This window comes from Oncorhynchus mykiss, chromosome 23 (genome assembly GCF_057628025.1).
Source record: "Oncorhynchus mykiss isolate SJ-2025 chromosome 23, ASM5762802v1, whole genome shotgun sequence".
Lineage (NCBI taxonomy): Eukaryota > Metazoa > Chordata > Actinopteri > Salmoniformes > Salmonidae > Oncorhynchus > Oncorhynchus mykiss.
Window position 1 is genome coordinate 35,048,093 of NC_143044.1, and position 22,126 is coordinate 35,070,218.

The window sequence follows — 22,126 nt, forward strand, 5'->3', positions numbered from 1 at the left end:
ATGGAGTCTGCAAAAGACCTGAGACTGGGATGGAGATTTGTCTTCCAACAAGACAATGATCCAAAACATATAGCAAAATCTACAATGGAATGGTTCAAAAATAAACATATCCAGGTGTTAGAATGGCCAAGTCAAAGTCCAGACCTGAATCCAATCGAGAATCTGTGGAAAGAACTGAAAACTGCTGTTCACAAATGCTCTCCATCCAACCTCACTGAGCTCGAGCTGTTTTGCAAGGAGGAATGGGAAAAAATGTCAGTCTCTCGATGTGCAAAACTGATAGAGACATACCCCAAGCGACTTACAGCTGTAATCGCAGCAAAAGGTGGCGCTACAAAGTATTAACTTAAGGGGGCTGAATAATTTTGCACGCCCAATTTTTCAGTTTTTGATTTGTTAAAAAAGTTTGAAATATCCAATAAATGTCGTTCCACTTCATGATTGTGTCCCACTTGTTGTTGATTCTTCACAAAAAAATACAGTTTTATATCTTTATGTTTGAAGCCTGAAATGTGGCAAAAGGTCGCAAAGTTCAAGGGGGCCGAATACTTTCGCAAGGCACTGTACCTACAGGGGTCCAAAAAATTCTAAATCAAATAATAAATGATCCATGGTATGACCATCTTCAAACATTATCCATAACAGAGTATGAATATTCTCTCAGAGAATGACTGAGAGGATTAACAGTGTGGCCAGCTGACTTCCTGAGCTGAAGTATGTGCTCAGGTGTCCCCTGCTCGCCAAGTGTAGTAGTGAATACCGAACAGCACCCTGACTCACCTATTTCTGCTCTTTTGACCCTATGATCACTCGGCTACACAGCTGATTCCCCCTGGACTGTTTCAATAACTTGGTACCTCATTTTGTTTACCTGCCGGCCCCAGCCTCGAACTCAGGTCCTGTATGTACCTAACTGACCCGCTCTGCCCATTCATCACCATTTACCCGTTGTTGTCTTAGCTCTCCTGATCAACACCTGTTATTGCTTTATGCCTCTCTCTAATGTCTACTGCTGTTTTGGCTAGTTTTTATTGTTTTATTTCACTGTAAAACTCAAAATGCCTTAGATAGCTCTTTAGTCCCACCCCACACACATGCAAAGACCTCACCAAGGTTAACTTGGTTTACCTCCACTGCACTCAAATTCTACCATACCCTTGTCTGTACATTATGCCTTGAATCTATTCTACCACGCCCATAAATCTGCTTATTTTATTCTGTCCCCAACGAACCAGTTCTTATAGACGTCGGCTGTACCCTTATCCTACTGCTCCTCTGATGTAGAGGTTAACCCAGGCCCTGTAGCCCCCAATTCAACTCCTATTCCCCAGGCGCTCTCATTTGTTGACTTCTGTAACCGTAAAAGCCTTGGTTTCATGCATATTAACATCAGAAGCCTCCTCTGTAAGTTTTTTTTATTTTATTGCTTTAGCACACTCCGTCAACCCTGAAGTCCTAGCTGTGTCTGAATCCTGGCTTAGGAAGGCCACCAAAAATTCGGACATTTCCATCCCCAACTACAGCATTTTCCGTCAAGAAAGAACTGCCGAAGGGGGTGGAGTTGCAATCTACTGCAGAGACAGCCTGCAGAGTTCTGTCATGCTATCCAGGTCTGTGCCCAAACAATTTGAGCTTCTACTTTTGAAAAGCCACCTTTGCAGAAATAAGTCTCTCACTGTTGCCGCTTGTTATAGACCCCCCTCAGCCCTTAGCTGTGCCCTGGACACCATATGTGAATTAATTGCCCCCCATTTATCTTCAGAGTTTGTACTGATAGGTGACCTAAACTGGGATATGCTTAACACCCCGGCCGTCCTACAATCTAAACTAGATGCCCTCAATCTCACACAAATTATCATGGAACCTACCAGGTACAACCCTAAATCCGTAAACACGGGCACCCTCATAGATATCATCCTGACCAACCTGCCCTCTAAATACACCTCTGCTGTCTTCAACCAGGATCTCAGCGATCACTGCCTCATCGCCTGCGTCCGTAATGGGTCAGCGATCAAACAACCACCTCTCATCACTGTCAAATGCTCCCTAAAACACTTCAGCCAGCAGGCCTTTCTAATCAACCTGGCCCAGGTATCCTGGAAGGATATTGACCTCATCCCATCAGTAGAGGATATCTGTTTATTCTAAAAGTGCTTAACCTCACCATCTTAAATAAGCATGCCCCATTGACAATAATGTAGAACTAAGCACAGATATAGCCCTTGGATCACTCCAGACCTGACTGCCCTTGACCAGCACAAAACATTGTGTGGCGTACTGCATTTGCATCGATATGCAACTTTTCAGGGAAGTTAGGAACCAATATACTCAGTCAGTTAGGAAAGCTAAGGCTAACAGAAATGTGCATCCTGTAGCAGAAACTCAAATGTTCTGGGAGACTGTAAAGTCCATGAAGAGTAAGAGCACCTCCTCCCAGCTGCCCACTGCACTGAGGTTAGGAAACACTGTCACCACCGATAAATCTATGATAATCGAGAATTTCAATAAGCATTTTTCTACAGCTGACCATGCTTTCCACCTGGTTACCACTACCCTGGTCAACAGCTCTGCACCCACCACAGAAACTTGCCCAAGCCTCCCCATTGCTCCTTCACCCAAATCCAGATAGCTGATGTTCTGAAAGAGCTGCAAAATCTGGATCCCTACAAATCAGCTGGGCAAGACAATCTGGACCCTCTCTTTCTAAAATGATCCACCGCAATTGTTGCAACCTCCTATTACTAGCCTGTTCAACCTTTCTTTCGTATCGTCTGAGATCCCCAAAGATTTGGTAAGCTGCCGCGGTCATCCCCCTCTTCAAAGGGGGAGACACTCTAGACCCAAACTGCAACAGACCTATATCTATCCTACCCTGCCTTTCCAAGGTCTTCGAAAGCCAAGTTAACAAACAGATCACCGGCCATTTCGAATCACACCGTACCTTCTCCGCTATGCAATCTGGTTTCTGAGCTGGTCATAGGTGCACCTCAGCTACGCTCAAGGTCCTAAATGATATCATAACCTCCATCAATAAAAGACAATACTGTCCAGCCGTCTTCATCAACCTGGCCAAGGCTTTCGACTCTGTCAACCACCGCATTCTTATCGGCAAACTCAACAGCCTTGGTTTCTCAAATGGCTGCCTCACCTGGTTCACCAACTGCTTCTCAGACAGAGTTCAGTCTGTCAAATCGGAGGGCCTGTTGTCTGGACTCTGGCAGTCTCTGTGGGGGTGCCACAGGGTTCAATTCTCGGGCCGACTCTTTTCTCTGTATACATCAATGAAATCTATCTTGCTGCTGGTGATTCTCTGATCCAGCTCTACGCAGAAACCATTCTGTATACTTCTGGCCCTTCTTCGGAGACTGTTAACAAATCTCCAGACGAACTTCAATGCCATACAACACTCCTTCCGTGGCCCCCAACTGCTCTTAAATGCAAGTAAAACAAAATGCATGCACTTCAACCGATCGCTGCCTGCACCTGCCCGCCTGTCTAGCATCACTACTCTGGACGGTTCTGACTTAGAACATGTGGACAACTACAAATAACAAGGTGTCTGGTTAGACTGTAAACTCTCCTTCCAGACTCACATTAGGCATCTCCAATCCAAAATTAAATCCAGAATCGGCTTCCTATTTCGCAACAAAGCCTCCTTCACTCATGCTGCCAAACATACCCTTGTAAAACTGACTATCCTGTCGATCCTTCACTTTGGCAATGTCATTTTCAAAATAGCCTCCAACACTCTACTCAGCAAATTGGATGCAGTCTATCACAGTGCCATCCGTTTTGTCACCAAAGCCCCATATACTACCCACCACTGCGACCTGTATGCTCTCGTTGGCTGGGCCTCGCTACAGATTCGTCGCCAAACCCACTGGCTCCAGGTCATCTAAGTCTTTGCTAGGTAAAGCCTTGCCTTATCTCAGCTCACTGGTAACCATAGCAACACCCAACCGTAGCACATGCTTCAGCAGGTATATTTCACCAGTCATCCCCAAAGCCAACACTTCCTTTGGCTGCCTTTCCTTCCAGTACTCTACTGCCAATGACTGGAACGAATTGCAAAAATCACTGATGCTGGAGTCTTATATCTCCCTCTCTAACTTTAAGCATCAGCTCTCAGAGCAGCTTACTGATCACTGTATATGTACACAGCCCATCTGTAAATAGCCCACCCAACTACCTCATCCCCATATTGTTATTTTTTTTCTCTTTTGCATCCCAGTATCTCTACTTGCACATCATCATCTGCACATCTATCACTCCAGTGTTAATGCTAAATTGTCATTTCACTTTTATGGCCAATTTTTTTGCCTTACCTCCCTAATCTTACTACATTTGCACACATTGTATATAGATTTTTCTTTTGTGTTATTGACTGTACGTTTGTTTATCCCATGTGAAACGCTGTGTTATTGTTTTTGTCGCACTACTTTGCCTTATCGTGGCCAGGTCGCAGTTGTAAATGAGAACTTGTTCTCAACTGGCCTACCTGGTTAAATAAAGGTGAGAGAAAAAACCCCACTGAAGATCAAACCTGACTACTGTCTGTTAACCCTCACACTGACACCTGGTGATTTGGTGGTCCCCAGAATGGAAAAGGTTGTGAACCGCTGCACTAGACAGACTGAGACACCCAGCAGTGATGCACATTGATTAATGAGATCATGGATGGAGCCATGTCTGCACATAACCCAGACCACCATCAGTCTAAGGCTGCGTCCAAAATGGCATCCTATTACTGCACTACAAAGGGAATAATTTGGGACTCGCAGTATAAACTGTCAAAACGATGGGTCCTTTTCCTCTGGAATATAAGAAGCACACATAACCAACCCATAAAGTAAAATGCAACATCCATTTATGGCCAGCTATGTAAACTCTAACATTGATTTATCCTGCAATATATGTTGTTCAATTGGTAATATAAATTTTTGTTCTAATTCCTCTTAAGGGAAAAGTAATCAGATTACGTTACTGAGTTTGGGTAATCCAAAAGTTACATTACTGATTAAGGTTTTGGACAGCTACACTATATATACAAAAGTATGTGGACAAACCTTCATTCGGCTATTTCAGCTACACCCGTTGCTGACAGTTGTATAAAATCGAGCACACAGCCATGCAATCTCCATAGACAAACATTGACAGTAGAATGACTTTACTGAAGAGCTCAGTGACTTTCAACGTGGCACCGTCATAGGATGCCACCTTTCCAACAAGTCAGTTTGTCAAATTGCCAAGTGTCGGCTGGAGTGGTGTAAAGCTCACCGCCATTGGAGCAGTGGAAACACGTTCTCTGGAGTGATGAATCACACTTCACCATCTGGCAGTCCGACAGACAAATTTGGGTTAGGCAGATGCCAGGAGAACTCTACCTGCCCGAATGTATAATGCCAACTGTAAAGTTGGAGGAGGAATAATTATTTCATGGTTCAGGCCTCTTAGTTCCAGTGAAGGGAAATTTTAACATACAATGACATTCTAGATGATTCTGTGCTTCCAACTTTGTGGCAACAGTTTGGGGAAGGCCTTTTGATGTTTTAGCATGACAATGCCCCCATGCACAAAGCGAGGTCCATAATGAAATGGTTTGTCGATCTGTTTGTAAGAACTTGACTGGCCTGCAAAGAGCCCTGACCTCAACCCCATCGAACACCTTTGGGATGAATTGGGACGCCGACTGCGAGCCAGGTCTAATCGCCCAACATCAGTTCCTGACCTCACCAATGCTCTTGTGGCTGAATGGAAGACAGTCCCCACATCAATGTTCCAACATCTAGTGAAATACCTTCCGAGAAGAGTGGTCGCTGTTATAACAGCAAAGTCCAACTCAATATTAATGCCCATGATTTTGGAATGAAATGTTCGACCAGCGGGTGTCCACATACAGTTACACTACACTACAAGTCTTTGCTAGGTAAAGCTCTGCCTTATCTCAGCTCACTGGTCACGATAACAACACCCACCCGTAGCACGGGCTCCAGCAGGTATATCTCATCCCCAAAGCCAACACCTCTTTAGCCGCCTTTCCTTCCAGTTCTCTGCTGCCAATGACTGGAACGAATTGCAAAAATCGCTGAAGCTGGACTTATATTTCCCTCACTAACTTTAAACATCAGCTATCTGAGCAGCTAACCGATCGCTGCAGCTGTACATAGCCCATCCAATCTCCCTCATCCCCATATTGTTTTCATTTACTTTTCTGCTCTTTTGCACACCAGTATTTCTACTTGCACATCATCTGCACATCTATCACTCCAGTGTTAATTTGCTGAATTGTAATTACTACGCTACTATGGAATATTTATTTCCTTACCTGCTCATGCCATTTGCACACACTGTATATAGACTTTCTTTTTTCTATTGTGTTATTGACTGTACGCTTGTTTATTCCATGTGTAACACTGTTGTTTGTGTCGCACTGCTTTGCTTTATCTTGTCCAAGTCAAAGTTGTAAATGAGAACTTGTTCTCAACTAGCCTACCTGGTTAAATAAAGGTGAAATTAAAAACAAGTAAAAAAAAAATAATTGCATCACCAAAAGTAACAGATTACATTTTGAAAGTTGACTACCAAATCCTGCTTACCAGTAGCAGCAAGTTCCCATTGCCAGGTATAGTTTACATCCAAAATGGCACCCTATTCCTATATAGTGTACTACTTTTGACCAGAACCATGGTCAAAAGTAGTGCACTCTTTCTGAAATAGGGTGTCATTTGGGACGCACACACTGTGGTGTTCCATTCCAGGATAGATGTTCCCTCCCCTCTACCCTCCTTCACTCCTCTTCACAGATCTGATTGGACTGTATAGGCCTAAGTGAAATCAATGTGAGAGATTGTTTTGACCTATCCAGTTGTCTCAGACATAAAAGGGAGGTAATGAGGGCAGAGAATACAGCCAATCTGGGGTTGTGTCCCAAATAGCACCATATTCCCGATATAGTGCACTACTTTCTATTAGCCCTGGTCAAAAGTACAGCTCTATAAAGGGAATAGGGTGCCATTCAGGGTGCACCCTAGAGCTCAAAGAGCAGCCTGGAGCTTCCCCTTTCAGGACTGCAGTGCGTGAGTGGGGGGGAGATATCTCCCTCATAAACAGAGAGGCCAACTTAAAAACAAAAAGGAGAAATGGAACAGATTATCAGCCTCCATCTATGAAACACTAAAAGCACCTGCTCTATTCTAGGTGCTTTGTTTGTGATGCTAATCACATGCACAGATTGGGTGGGGGTGGGTGGGAAACGGTGTTCCTGTTCCTACACTAACCAGCTCTCTGTTAGATCCTGAGCCTAGACAATTGCATAAGGGGAAGGATTTTCACTTAAAATGAATTACTTTGCTTGTTGCTTAGCAACCAAAAAAACGGACTCTCATTGTATACATACATGTGTGCCAGTTGCCTGTCGACTGATTGACATTACATCTGTGTGTGTGGGTGTGTGATTCTTGGGGGAGAGAAAATAGAGGAAGACAGGAGTGAGTGAGTGAGTGACATGCAAAAGAGGAGAGGGCAGAAGGAAGGGAGAGCTGGATGACACACGGAAGAGTGATTAATGTTCGTTCCATTGGTTCGATCTGGTAAAAACGCTGGCTTACTCATCATTACCTAGTGTTCCAGTCTCTCATGGTGCTTTAAAGTGGAACTGACAGCGTTTTAGCAACGTGAAATAAAATCAGTTTATATACACCCGCTGAAAGAATATGAGGCCTTTTTTTTTTATGTATGAGAAGTTAGATATAGACATTTTCACATTTTCAAACTTTGATAGAATGTTTGGGAATGAAAGTAAGGCATTTCTGAAAATTCTATAGCAATATAGAGTGGGAAAGCGGCCATGCGTTTGGACAATTAATAGGCACTACAGTAAATAAAACCTAATAAAAATGTGTCAAGTCTTGTCCAGGGCTATGTTCAATACGTTTCTACGTTCTGGAACGTTCAATTGAACGGAAACGGTGCTGTACTGAACGACCAGTTGAAAAGAGGGGAGAGGTTGGGTTGTGGGTTGGGGAGAGCTGTCAGCACGGCCACTGCCCTTTTAAATATGTCACTCATTGCTTCAAGGTACACCTCGCCACACCCATCAAACAGGAGCAAACGTACCTCAAAGTCTGTGCAAAAACGTTCAAGAATGTTTTGGGGAAATGTGTCATTCAGTACAAACCGTTCTGTAACATAGTAAACATTCAAGTGAACTGAACACACCTCAGGATAGACTCTACACAGACAGGGGTGCCATAGCCAATCAGAGCTAAATAAGCCATTTGCCACATGGGCCTGTCATCCTTCCCTTTGAACTGGACTGTGTTTACGGGCAGTAGCACCAGCGTGACTTTAGATCGTTAGAAAGCATTCGCCAAAAGCCACAAAATAGTGGATTTCTGCAAATATGTAAATACCACGGGAATGCCTTAGATTTGGGAACTTTACAGTTCTATTGATCAAACAACCATGAACAGGTAGGGTCTCGCTTCCTCTGTTGCCTATGCACATCATCAACAACAACGTCATCATCAACAACAACAATAACAAGATCAACAACTGTTAGCCAGAGCAAGATGAGCTCAAATCTATGGAGGGAACAGTAGATAAACCCTCCCCCCCCAAAAAAATGAGCTTGTAGTCGGCAGACTAAATTGCAATGATAAACAATAGGAATAGTAGACTGCTCGCCCTTCTGCAGCTTGCCTGCCAATGCATTGTTTTCCTAACCCACGTTTTGACAACTGAATGCGAACATGCCTGCCCTCCCATTTGATTGATGCCAAATATATTTGATTGACAACTAAGTGATATGCTAACTGTGGATAACAGTCTTTCAAGTTCAGCATAGCTAGCTAGAAAACGGATTCCCATTTCTTGCTAGCTAGCAAACGGATTCCCATTTCTTGCTAGCTAGCAAACGGATTCCCATTTCTTGCTAGCTAGCAAACGGATTCCCATTTCTTGCTAGCTAGCAAACGGATTCCCATTTCTTGCTAGCTAGCAAACTGATTCCCATTTCCTGCTAGCTAGCAAACTGATTCACAGTTCTTGCTAACTAACCAGATGACACCTGCATCTCTAGCTCTAGCTAGTGATGGGGTAACAAACCTTCCTGAAGCATTGAGCATTTCCAGCCAATTGTGTCAAAAATAAGTTTGTTACTCCAGGCTTTGAGTCACACAGTGTACACTATTGGCACCTGCTGATCAAAATCATTTAGAGCAGCCAAATTATTATAGACAACGTCCCACACTCCATAGCGCCTGCACAGGAGAGCATTTTTGTATTCTACCAAACCAATCAAGTGGCTGTTCGACGAAACAAAGCTTGATCACATGCTTCTGATAAAGCGATAAACTGTTCAGCAATTTCAACGCATGCCTCGGAGCTCCGGTATCAAACCTTAAATCACTAGCTGTAACCAATTAATCAGGCATTGAACTGCATCCATCTATTCTGCCAACAACGCCTTATTCTACGTCATTCATTTTTTTGTCAAATAGAACATATCTTTAGAGCCTCTTATAAAGTTGGTTTTGTGGTCATTTGATATTTTTGAGAGATATGATTGTCTGTTTGTTTCATATCTGTAAACTAGTTAAAACACTGTCAGTCTTTATTGTCATGCCAAAAATGTATTTTAGAGTGGGCTGCAAGCAGCACATACAGTATGGAGACAGACTATAGTGCAACAGGTTGATAGTCAAATAACCACTTTCCCTTAGTAATTTCCCTTAGTAATGCCAAAGCATTATTTCCCTCACAGTAGAAATAATCATGATTTTCATATTAACCGTCCAGGCAGGCGATGCGAAACAGCTTAGTGAGGATAATGACTTTTAGATGGGTATTTTACTCACCAGCTGTATATCTATACATGAGTGAGAGTACTACAGTAATCTCATACTGGTCTCGTTTCATACGGGTTCACACCTCACACACTACTCTTCTCACTGGTCTAGTTCTCTTAGCATTGGCTCATAAAGCAGTGGTCATCTCAGCACTATAATTCATCAAAACAAGATTATTATTTTCTTGACCAACTCAAATCTTTGTTGTCAAATAGATCCATGCTCATTAGAGTGATTGAATCCTCTATATTATACATGGTTGATACAACGATTGGAGAGAAACGGAGAGAGCGAGAAAGATCACTGAAGTTCCAAGTCCTTCCCTCTCTTTGCCATCTCTCTCACTGATCTGCATTAGGTTGGGAGGTGATTACTACACTGGATGATTAAACACAGAACTCAATGTCTAGCCACATCTATGATGCATTGTTACCTGTACTGTAGAGTTTTACGCATTAGTTTTTCTCCAAGTTTGGAGGATGAGAAAAAGGCTCTGTCCCAAATGGCACCATATGCCCTATATAGTGCACTACTTTTGACCAGATCCCTATGGGCCTTGGTCAAAAGTAGTGCACTATAGGGAGGTATCCCTATTGATTGCACTTAATTTGTGATCTAATAATCTGCTAAAGTAACCTGACCACTAACTGCTCACCTCATTAGTTGTATAATAAAGTGATACCAGGTGTGTTCATCAACAAACAGTATTAAGTAATGTAACGTTATTCATGATCGGCCAGATGACATAATCCAGAGCTCTTAACCGCTAGGGTACCTGCTGCCCTTCTTACAGCAGAATTATACAAATAAAATTGTCACCCCTACCCCTACACAGCATGGGAATGTCAAGACTGCAAACACAGTCCATACACAGCCATGGGAATGTCAAGACTGCAAACACAGTCCATACACAGCCATGTGAATGTCAAGACTGCAAACACAGTCCATACACAGCCATGGGAATGTCAAGACTGCAAACACAGTCCATACACAGCCATGGGAATGTCAAAACTGCAAACACAGTCCATACACAGCCATGGGAATGTCAAGACTGCAAACACAGTCCATACACAGCCATGGGAATGTCAAGACTGCAAACACAGTCCGTACACAGCCATGGGAATGTCAAGACTTCAAACACAGTCCATACACAGCCATGGGAATGTCAAGACTGCAGTAGTAAGATGAAGGTTTGAACTGCTAGTGGTGAGCATGCATTCACTGTAAATAAAACCCTGCAATATTTACAGTAAATTACTGGCAGCACAGTAGCCAGTAAATTACTGTCAATTTACTGGCCAAATATAATTTCTCTTTTAAAATATGGTATGATACTTTATTCTGTGGTACAGTATTCTCACTAATGCAACAAATATAGCATCTTACAAGACATACCTCAAAATATGTTAATGTGCCCTAGATTATTTTGCCACCCACAACATTCTCCCACAATGCACCACAACTCACAGAATGCTGCTGTAAATATACCGCAAAACAGGTAATACAGTACTTTACTGTGAAGTGTAGTGGAATGCCATTAAACCCACAACATGCATTGCTCTTTACAGTACTGTTGTCACGCCCTGACCTTAGATATCTCTGTTTTTCTATATATTTTGGTTAGGTCAGGGTGGGTACTCTAGTTTTTGTATGTCTAGGGTTTTTGTATGTCTGTTGGCCTGATATGGTTCCCAATCAGAGACAGCTGTTTATTGTTGTCTCTGATTGGGGATCATATTTAGGTAGCCATTTCCTCTTTTGTGTTGTGGGATCTTGACTTTGTGCCTATCAGCACTAGTTTGTATAGCGTTGCTGACACCTTTATCAACTATTGATATAGATATTTGGTCACTCTAGTGACACACACAGTATGGTTCTGGCAACTGATGATGCTTTTAAAGAATGTCTCTTTGACACACAACAATGCTTGACTGGTGTAATAGAACAGCAGCTGTCAGTGGTGGGGGTGTGTCCAGGGTAGAGACTGGGGAAAACTATTCCTGACTAACTGTTGGAATCTTGTCAACTAACTGTGTGTGTGCGGTGCGTGTTTGCGAACCTACATATTTTCCTGGACAACATTGCTTCATGGAAAAGTTTGTCATTGTAACCAGAGGTGTCTAAAGTATTTCTTCAGATGCAATCTCACCTTTTGTTAATTTGTGTATTTGTCGCAGTCTGATCGAGTTACACTTCTATTAAATAAACTGAATATACATTCTGCATGTATATATAGTATGAAGTACCACAGCTGCCTTTCATCCATCAATTGCTAAGACAGGCCTACATGACCGGCCTACATAACAGGCCTACATGACAGGCCTACAGATGACAATGGCTTTAACAAGTTGCTTTGGTTCTAAACCTGCTCGTGTAATTTCAGACAATGAAGAAACGAGATGACACACGGTTGTAAGTGATACATCTGTGTTTGTTCATTCAACATTAGGCCAAATATACCACGGAGTGTTTTTATAAAAAATGGTGTCCTACCTCAAAACAAAACAAACATTTCTAAAAACAAAACTAAAATTCCCAACAAACATTTTCATAATGAATACATGAAAAAAAAGTATACTTTCGGTATTGTAATTATTTGATATGATGATTAGTTTCTGATTTCTGACAGGTCAAATAATTCTCACTTGAAACAACAGGTGTCAAGAATACAGGCAGAGCTCAAGAGCCTCAGTAATATTATGCCAAATCATTACACAAACGATCTGCACATCTAAAACGCATATACTCTAATTCACACTTAATAAAATACACTTGGAATGTAATAACTCACACAAGTTTCACTGTTACAATGTTATGCAGGTGTTATAACTGTATTGTAATGTTTTAACTGTTTTTTCATTTGGGGGAAAGGTAACAATGTGGCTGTGATTTTTGGTGGGGAAACATTATTGCACAGACTGTCACAGGCCTATAGTAAAGAAAATACAGAATTCTATATGCATCCAAATGGTATGAAGCCAAAGTTCCACACTAAAACAGCAACATAGACATTAGTCAATTTCTGTCACAAGTTATGAAGGCATTGGAAATGTGCTGTGTGTGGACATATGAATATGACCAACCTTCTTTTTGGTGTTACAGTGGCAGCAGACGGTCCACAGGTACTTGAGAGTTCTCCAGAGCAGAATGATGAAGAGACCCCCAAAGAATGTGACCATGGAGGAGGCAAGGAAAGCCCACCACATGCGCTGCCCATTGCTATCACAGGGCACATCTGGGGAGAATGGGATGATCACATCCGTCTTGGATATGCGGATAGAGGGAGAGTCCGGGTAGTAACTATGTTTACCTTTAGGCATTATTCTGAGGCTACTGATGCCCAGGGATAGGTTTCCATGTTCTATATCTAGTATCCAGACGATATGGGTAGTTCCAGCCAGTGCCCCATATCCCACAATTCAGCCATATTGCTTCAACTAACTACCAACCTTCCTTCCTGTACTCTACCCTGTCCGTTTACATCAGTCCTTCAATGTAAATGTTGTGTTCTCAGCGACCTGTGACGCAAAAACTGCACTTCAAAGGATAGGATATGATCGTTCCATTAGCAGAAGTCATTCACAGATCGCACAATAAGTTTTATGCGAATTGTATGCTAAATCAGATATTTCTTCAAAACTCGTTCATATAATTACATATTGAAAATCCCGTTGCTGTTCTTCTTTGTTGTTTCTTTTGGTGTAATAGTTCAATATTTCCAGGAAAGGCAGCAATTATCTTCGAGTCACACGTCGTTCTGGTTTCTCCATCAGGTAACCAAATCGCGTAAAGGCAATCGATGGTAACCCTCGCCCTCACTCACAAAACTCCACCTTGTTGAGTCCGTTATTTCTGGTCCATTTAGCGCTCTCGTTGGGTGTTGATTACTACTTTCTCTTTTTATGACAGCAGATGACTTATTTCCGTTCATTAAAGCTGTTCAATAATGGTTTCCATAGGTTTTCTTGTCCTCTTCTTGCTTCAGTGGCGGCCAGATGATAGCGGCTGACTGTCAGATCTATTTGGAAGATGATAAGGAACTGGGAGGGCGATTTACAGGTAGCGGGGGTGGAGCCATAATATGCACTAAACCCAATGTCTTGAAAGCGTTTTGCGTCTGGGGGAGAAGGAGAGGATTACTTTTTCCCGAAAAGAATAAAGCAGAAATATGTTGTCCACATATCGGCTTGAATAGAACCTGTTGAAAAGCCACACAAAAGCAATCTGTTGCTCTTTTAACGTTTCTTCATGCCAAGAAAACAAGTAGGCTACCTAGAATTTAAGTGAAAATACGTAGCTTTGTCACATGTAAAATATCCATACAAAATGTATAATTTAAAGCATGATTACATGTATTGATTTTAAAGATGGATTATGATGATGAAATTAAGCAATTAAATCAATTAATTCATAGCTCGGAAATTATGCAGCGCCAATTGTCGTTTTAAATATATAACGTCTTGTTCTGACCGTTATCGTTAGTCAGGTTTAAAAACAACTTTTTTTTACTTTTTACCATGTACTAATTTATAAAGTGGAGATTCTGCTCTCCCTTGTGGTCACATATTGCATTGATCCCCTAATCGTGAGCTAGCAGAGAATATTTTTTTTGTTTTACCTTTGTTTAACTTGGCAAGTCACCAAATTCTTATTTACAATAACGGCCAAACCCGGACGACGCTAGGCCAATTGTGCGCCGCCCTATGGGACTCTCAATCACGGCCAGATGTGATACAGCTTGGAATCGAACCAGGGACTGTAGTGACGCCTCTTAATTGTATATTATACTGACAAGATAGTCGAGTGACCGCTCTAACAATGGAAATACATGGCCTCAAAAATGGAAGAGGGGTGAGGCGGGATCAGGTAGGACCAATGAGAGGGCAGATACACACGAAGAACAGGCTATAAAGAAATATTTGTATCTGTGCTATTTGGCGTCTGTGACAGCATGGACATCTCCATTTTAAAATAGTACATTTTATATTACATTTTTCATTGGCTGATTGCACCTAAAAATCCCCACCCAATTGACTACTTCAAAATGCTGGAAGCACTCAATGGCAAAGTCCATGCTAAAATGGGTTATATCCATGATGAGTCCTTTATCTCTATGACAACAGGCACAACTCTGATATAACGTTGTTGTTTTTTTCAAAGTTGCCGAAATGCCATGTATGTCCAAATTCAACACTGAACTCCATACAAAAATTCCTCTCTTCGTGGACAGATTTTGGGCTGAGTAAAACCTCTCCCTTTGCCTCTTCCTCTCTGGATCGGAAAGGGAAATTGGAATGGACAGAACGTGTACATGCGCATTCCAAATCCAGTTTCATGTGCGTTTTCTACGTTTATAAGAAATCATTCTCAAGGAAAAAAACAGGTGTTTCAAATGGAGACAATAAAAAGATACTGGCCGATACACCCCATTGATTACCGAAAGGTTGCCGGATCGAATCCCCGACCTGATATGTTAAATCTTTCGTTCTGCCCCTGAACAAGGCAGTTAACCCACTGTTCCCCGGTAGGCCGTCATTGTAAATAAGAATTTGTTCTTAACTGACTTGCCTAGTTAAATAAAGGCAGAATTTAACGCGTTCCTGAAGATTACAGCTGAGTTTCTTAAAACGTTCCCAACGGGAGATAACATGCTCCCGAGGGCTAAACTGTGATTGCAACGAAAAACCCAAAGGGTTAAACAGCAAGCAGATCAGTTAAACTCTTATTACCTTGACAATTAGTTATGATACCAGTCATCTGGTCGAGATTCTCTACTCCCATCCCCAATGAAATATCGATCAGGAGAATCCGAAAGAAGCTGATGAATGTAAAAATACTTATTTGAGTATAAGAATATAGAAGTAGTAGGCTATATTTCTTTAAAACGCAGAAACGTTTTGTTCCAACATTCATTCAAATTTATTCGTAAGAAATATATTTTTAAATGAAAATGTATGGCAAATATACAACCTTTGCCAAATCATATTGTAGCAAATTAGTCTTAACAATTAAACTTTAGTAGGCTCTGGTATCACAGACACTTATATCAGTTTCATTAAAACTGTATAAATGGCCGTGTACAAACTTAAACTTTAATCAGAGAATACAAAATAACATAAAGAAAGCACTAAACCAAAGCAATGCCCTTACAAGCCACGCCTCCCAAGTCTTCTAATAAGCTGCAGTCATTACAATATATTTGGTCAAAATGCATTTTTATTGTACTTGACAAATACCAAAAGCACTAACATGCATTTCATTTTATTTAAATTACTACAAACATTACTACAAACATGATACATTACCGGTCATATACTGACTCCATGTCTTTCATGTGCATATGACAAATAAACAAATTAACTTAAAGAGAGCATTGCAACCAATGTCCAACGGGCAAAACTTAATTTGTACTGGGTCGTTCCACGAAATGAGTGCTCTTTCATATGTTAAGTATAAATTAATATTGCATTTTCAAAGCCTGTTACATGAAATTAAGTCCCCTTTAATATAGGCAACATTGATAATTCAATTAATCTGATTTTCAACATGAATAAAGTGCATTTTGACATGTCCCTCTGTGCACCCTCTGTAAATTCTAGGAAGATTTTAACCCACTAAAATACAAAAAAAATTCACCATCATTGCAAAGCCCAAGTTGCTTTGAAGATTATTATTTATTTATTAGTGATTCATTTACGTCTGTCCCTCATTTTAAGGTCAAATCTGTTATGTGAACTGAACTCTCATTTTAATATGGAAACATTGAGCAGTCAAATCGGAAACACTTTACTTGACACCCAGTGTCATGACACGGTCATAACCATGTCATAATATGGTCATAACACTGTCATGACTCATATATTTTCACCTGTTGTGACCCATATTGCGTTATTTTATGGCTGGTTATGACACCTACATAAGAGTGTCAAACCCCCTTTTTTTTTCTTTTTTCCCCTGCCAAGAAATGTCCTTTCGTTTGAAAGTTGTTTCTTGAATCCTTTGTTGTTGTAATTAATTCTTTACATTTTTTTTCCATAATATTTTAAATAACTTGTAGAAAATACACCTTATGACAATGTCATGAAGCATTATGACCTTCCTGTGTCACTTTACTTGGACTAAGAAAATGCACTTTATGACACTGTAGCCTAGTGGTTAGAGCGTTGGACTAGTAACCGAAAGGTTTCATGTTCAAATCCCCGAGCTGACAAGGTACAAATCTGTCGTTCTGCCCCTGAACAGGCAGTTAACCCACTGTTCCTAGGCCGTCATTGAAAATAAGAATTTGTTCTTAACTGACTTGCCTAGTTAAATAAAGGTAAACATTTTTTTTTTTTAAATTCTGACCATCGTAATCATATAAGCCAGATGGGCCTATTACATACAATTGAAGTCGGAAGTTTACATACACTTAGGTTGGAGTCATTAAAACTTGTTTTTCAACCACTTCCCCAAATTTCTGTAGGAGACAGAACGCGTCTCCTTCCTGAGCGGTATGATGGCTGCGTGGTCCCATGGTGTTTATACTTGCATACTATTGTTTGTACAGATGAACGTGGTACCTTCAGGCGTTTGGAAATTGCTCCCAAGAATGAACCAGACTTGCGGAGGTCCACAATTTTTTTTTCTTAGGTCTTGGCTGATCTATTTTCCCATGATGGCAAGCAAAGAAGCACCGAGTTTGAAGGTAGGCATTGAAATACATCCAGAGGTACACTTCCAATTGACTAAAATGATGTCAATTAGCCTATCAGAATCTTCTAAAGCCATGACATCATTTTCTGGAATTTTCCAAGCTGTTTAAAGGCACAGTCAACTTAGTGTATGCAAACTTCTGACCCACTTGAATTGTGATACAGTGAATTATAAGTGAAAGAATCTGTCTGCAAACAATTGTTGGAAAAATGACTTGTGTCAAGCACTTAGTAGATGTCCTAACCGACTTGCCAAAACTAAAGTTTGTTAACAAGAAATTTGTGGAATGGTTGAAAAACTAGTTTTAATGACTCCAACCTAAGTGTATGTAAACTTCCAACTTCAACTGTAGGCTATGATGTAATGGATTTTTTTTTGTCTTGTGTGAGTTTTGACACTATAAGTGTCATACTCAGCCATAAAATAGTGCAATATGCAGCGCATTTGGAAAGTATTCAGACTCCTTGACCTTTTTCAAGTTACGTTACAGCCTTATTCATAAAATTATTAAATACATTTTTTCCCCTCATCAATCTACACACAATACCCCATAATGACAAAGAGAATACAGGTTTTTAGAAATGTTTGCAAATGTATTTAAAATAAGAAACGTATTCACATAAGTATTCAGACCCTTTGATCATCCTTGAGATGTTTCTACAACTTGATTGGAGTCCACCTGTGGTAAATTCAACCTTTCTATATAAGGTCCCACAGCTGATAGTGCATGTCAGATCAAAAACCAAGCCATGAGGTCAAAGGAATTGTCCGTAGAGCTCCAAGAAAGGATTGTGTTGAGCTACAGATCTGGGGAAGGGTACCAAAACATTTCAGCATTGAAGGTCCCTAAGAACACAGTGGCCCCCATCATTCTTAAATGGAAGAAGTTTGGAACCACGAAGACCCTTCCTAGAGCTGGCCGCCCGGCCAAACTGAGCAATCAGGGGAGAAGGGCCTTGGTCAGGGAGGTGACCAAAAACCCGTCAGAGCTCTAGAGTTCCTCTGTGGAGATGGGAGAACCTTCCAGAAGGACAACCATCTCTGCAGCACTCCCCCAATCAGGTCTTTATGGTATAGTGGCTAGACGGAAGCCATTCCTCAGTAAAAGGCACATGACAGCCCGCTGCCTATCTTATGTATAACACCTCTACCTTGTCACAACACAAATGATTTGGCTTAAACGCATTAAGAAGGAAAGAAATTCCACAAATTAACTTTCAACAAGGAACACCTGTTAATTGAAATACATTCCAGGTGACTGACTACCTCATGAAACTGGTTGAGAGAATGATGCAAAGAGTGTGCAAGCTGTCATCAAGGCAAAAGTTGGCTAAATTGAAGAATCTCAAATATAAAATATATTTTGATTTGTTTAACACTTTTTTTGGTTACTACATGAGTCCATATGTGTTATTTCATCGTTTTGATGTCTTCATTATTATACAATGCAGAAGATAGTTAAAATAAAGAAAAACCCTGGAATGAGTAGGTGTGTCCAAACTTTTGACTGGTACTGTACATGTATCTCTGCAATGCATTTTGGCATTACATGCATTTTAGCAAAGATGCAAATATATCTACATGTATTTGAAATACATTTTTACGTGACGTTAAATATATTGAAAGTGTTAAATTAACAGTAAGTTTCCATCCAATTGGCGACCGATTTTCATGTGACTATAAAAAAATCTGCATAGAGGAAATGTTCCCGCTAGTTGCTGTTTCCACCAAACATACTTTTTTGCTGCACTGTATTTAGTCAGCCACCAACTGTGCAAGTTGCTTGTTTGTAGGTGACCAAATACTTATTTTCCACCATAATTTGCAAATAAATTAATTCAATCCTACAATGTGATTTTCTGGATTTGTTTTTTCATTTTGTCTGTCATAGTTGAAGTGTACCTATGATTAAAATTACAGGCCTCTCTCATATTTTTAAGTGGGAAAACTTGCACAATTGGTGGCTGACTAAATACTTTTTTGCCCCACTGTACCGGTTTTGGATTTTTTTTTAAGCACTGAGGACGCAGTGCACACAGAATGTACTTTTTTGCTCAAGTTTTCATGACCGAATTAACATCTAGAAGTTCGATGTGTTTCCATACATTATCAACTCTACCGATAGTTTTGGCACAAACTGTTGCATTAAATAACAAATATGCCCACTCTGGTCTTGGCACATGTGCTCTAGCCAACAGCTGGCAGATACAGTGTGCGTAGTCTGTGCGGGTAGGCTAGTCTACATGAGACTATTATTGATATGATGATGAGACTATTATAGAATATTTTTACTTGTCAAACAGCAGTCAAGCATTGATCATCATGTCACCAGAATATGACCCTCGATGTTTATTGGAAAGGCGCATCAAGAGCACCCTGCACTTTCACCATCCTTCAACATCTTCTTTGGGATTTGGTTGGCGGATACACCACCACCTACTGAACTGGAGTGTGAGGCCAGTCTCGGCCTACATTGAAGTCTCTTCATTAGTTCCTCTAACAAAGTGAAATATAGCTCTAGACACCACCACCTACCCTACATTAAAAACTTAATTCCACTACTTTAACCCTAGCTGCTCCTGCACCATCCCAACAGCCTGCACCATCCCAACAGCCCGTAACTCTTCTGAAGTCAAATCTCGTATACCCAAATACATCTCTGCAGCTGCCACCATAACATCTATTTTCTGTGATTTACATTCCATTTATGCAGTACAGTTGATAGACCATTGCTATGAATGCTAAGAATCCAACATTACTAAAGCATAAATCCTCTGTGCTGGCACAAATCTACTACTCACTGGAATCCTCTCAGGATACCTCACACTTGACCCATCCTCCTCTACTTTCTTCACTGTCTTAGCATACGACACTTGCACTACTCTAGCTCTGGCCAATTGAATCTGCCTCTCGCACCGGACACTTCCAATCCAAAACTGTAACTATCCACTCAGCAGCAGCATTCCATGTTGTATTGGTAAGCAACTCCCGTGTTTATTTGGCACTGTGTTTGAAATTCATTGCTCCACTGAGGGATCTTACATATGTGGGGTACAAAGATAAGGTAGTCATGTAAAAATAATGTTCAACACTATTATTGCATACAGAGTGAGTCCATGCAACTTATTATGTGACTTGTTAAGCAAATATTTACCTCTGAACTTATTTAGGCTTTCCATAACAAAGGGGTTGAATACTTATTGACTGAAGACATTTCAGCTTTACATTTTTAATATTTTCTAAAATGTCTAAAAACATAATTGCACTTTGATATTATGGGGTATTGTAATGGATTTTGCCTCATGGAATTCCCTATTGTCCCCCTAAAGAACATCCCAGTTACCAATAACAATGCCATCAATCAACTGTATTTATAAAGCTATTTTTACAATCAGCAGTTGTCACAAAGTGCTTAACAGTACCTCAGCCTAAATTACAAACGGGCAAGCAGAAGCATATTGGCTAGGTTGGAAAAACTCCTACCATTACCTCATCTACTGCCACTTTCCAATATCCCTGCTGTTTTCACGGTTGACTTACAGTAGTCTATTATTGTCTACATGTCTAATTGTCTTTCTGTGACAGTCTAGGTGCACTTCCATTTCTATAACATTTGTTGTTAAATTATCCACAACTTGATTATCTCAGATTCATTCACATCACGGACACATTCCAAATCTGATTAATCAAAGTGATTCAAATATAATTCATTTAAAACGGGCCTAGCCGACAATTCTCTACTCCACCTGCGTTGGCTAGTGCAGGCAGCATAATTGTGAATCACTGAAGATCTCTGGTTGACATTTTCCTTTGTAATTGGAGGAAAGATTAAATCTGCTGAAACAAGCACGGTGGTTCGCTATGGACGTGTGTACACACACACACACATATGCTCACACACACACACACACTCTGTCTCTCTCACACACACACTGATGCAGTGGCGGCAGTGAACATGGAGAGGGTCTGACTGAAGCTAAGCCTTCTCTGTCATCAGCTAAGTGCCAGCTGTCCCTGGGAGGGGAGAGGCTCGAGGCTGGGCCTTACAGTAAACTACCAGCTCTAAGCCTTGTAGCGAAGGAGAGACTGGGCCTTACAGTAAACTACCATCTCTAAGCCCTGTAGCGAAGGAGAGACTGGGCCTTACAGTACACTACCAGCTCTAAGCCCTGTAGCAAGGGGAGGCTGGGCCTTACAGCACACTACCAGCTCTAAGCCCTGTAGCGAGGGGAAGGCTGGGCCTTACAGTACACTACCAGCTCTAAGCCCTGTAGCGGGGGAGAGACTGAGCTGATCGAAGATGGGATACTGTGGCATGTACATATTTGATTGCGTTTACTGTTGTTTTTGCAGTCTGCACAGGCTCAGTTTCACATATCATGGGTGTTGTGTGATGATATTTTAATCTGATAATCAAACAAATCACTTCAAAAAGTAGGCTTTTACCACAGGTGGGCTCCAATCAAGTGGTAGAAACTTCTCAAGGATGATCAATGGAAACAGGATGCACCTGAGCTCAATTTCGAATCTCATAGCAATTTCGACTCTCATTCCATGAGGTCTGCGGCATCACAACTGCAGAC

General features: G+C 41.0%; 1 protein-coding gene across 6 annotated transcripts in view; it reads right to left on the reverse strand.

Moving 5' to 3' along the window:
- The window catches only part of LOC100301649 (calcium-activated potassium channel subunit alpha-1a), a 208,215-nt gene extending 194,120 nt beyond the window's left edge, over nt 1–14,095 (reverse strand). For 5 of the 6 annotated variants that reach the window (XM_090217363.1, XM_021581139.3, XM_090217362.1 and 2 more), the window contains exon 1: nt 12,932–14,095. In XM_090217363.1, coding sequence (XP_090073489.1) covers nt 12,932–13,168 — 237 coding nt within the window. In that variant the 5' untranslated portion in view covers nt 13,169–14,095. The remainder of the gene's footprint in view (nt 1–12,931) is intronic. The other variant, XM_090217365.1, reaches the window with a different exon arrangement.
- Between the last annotated feature and the right edge of the window lie 8,031 nt (nt 14,096–22,126).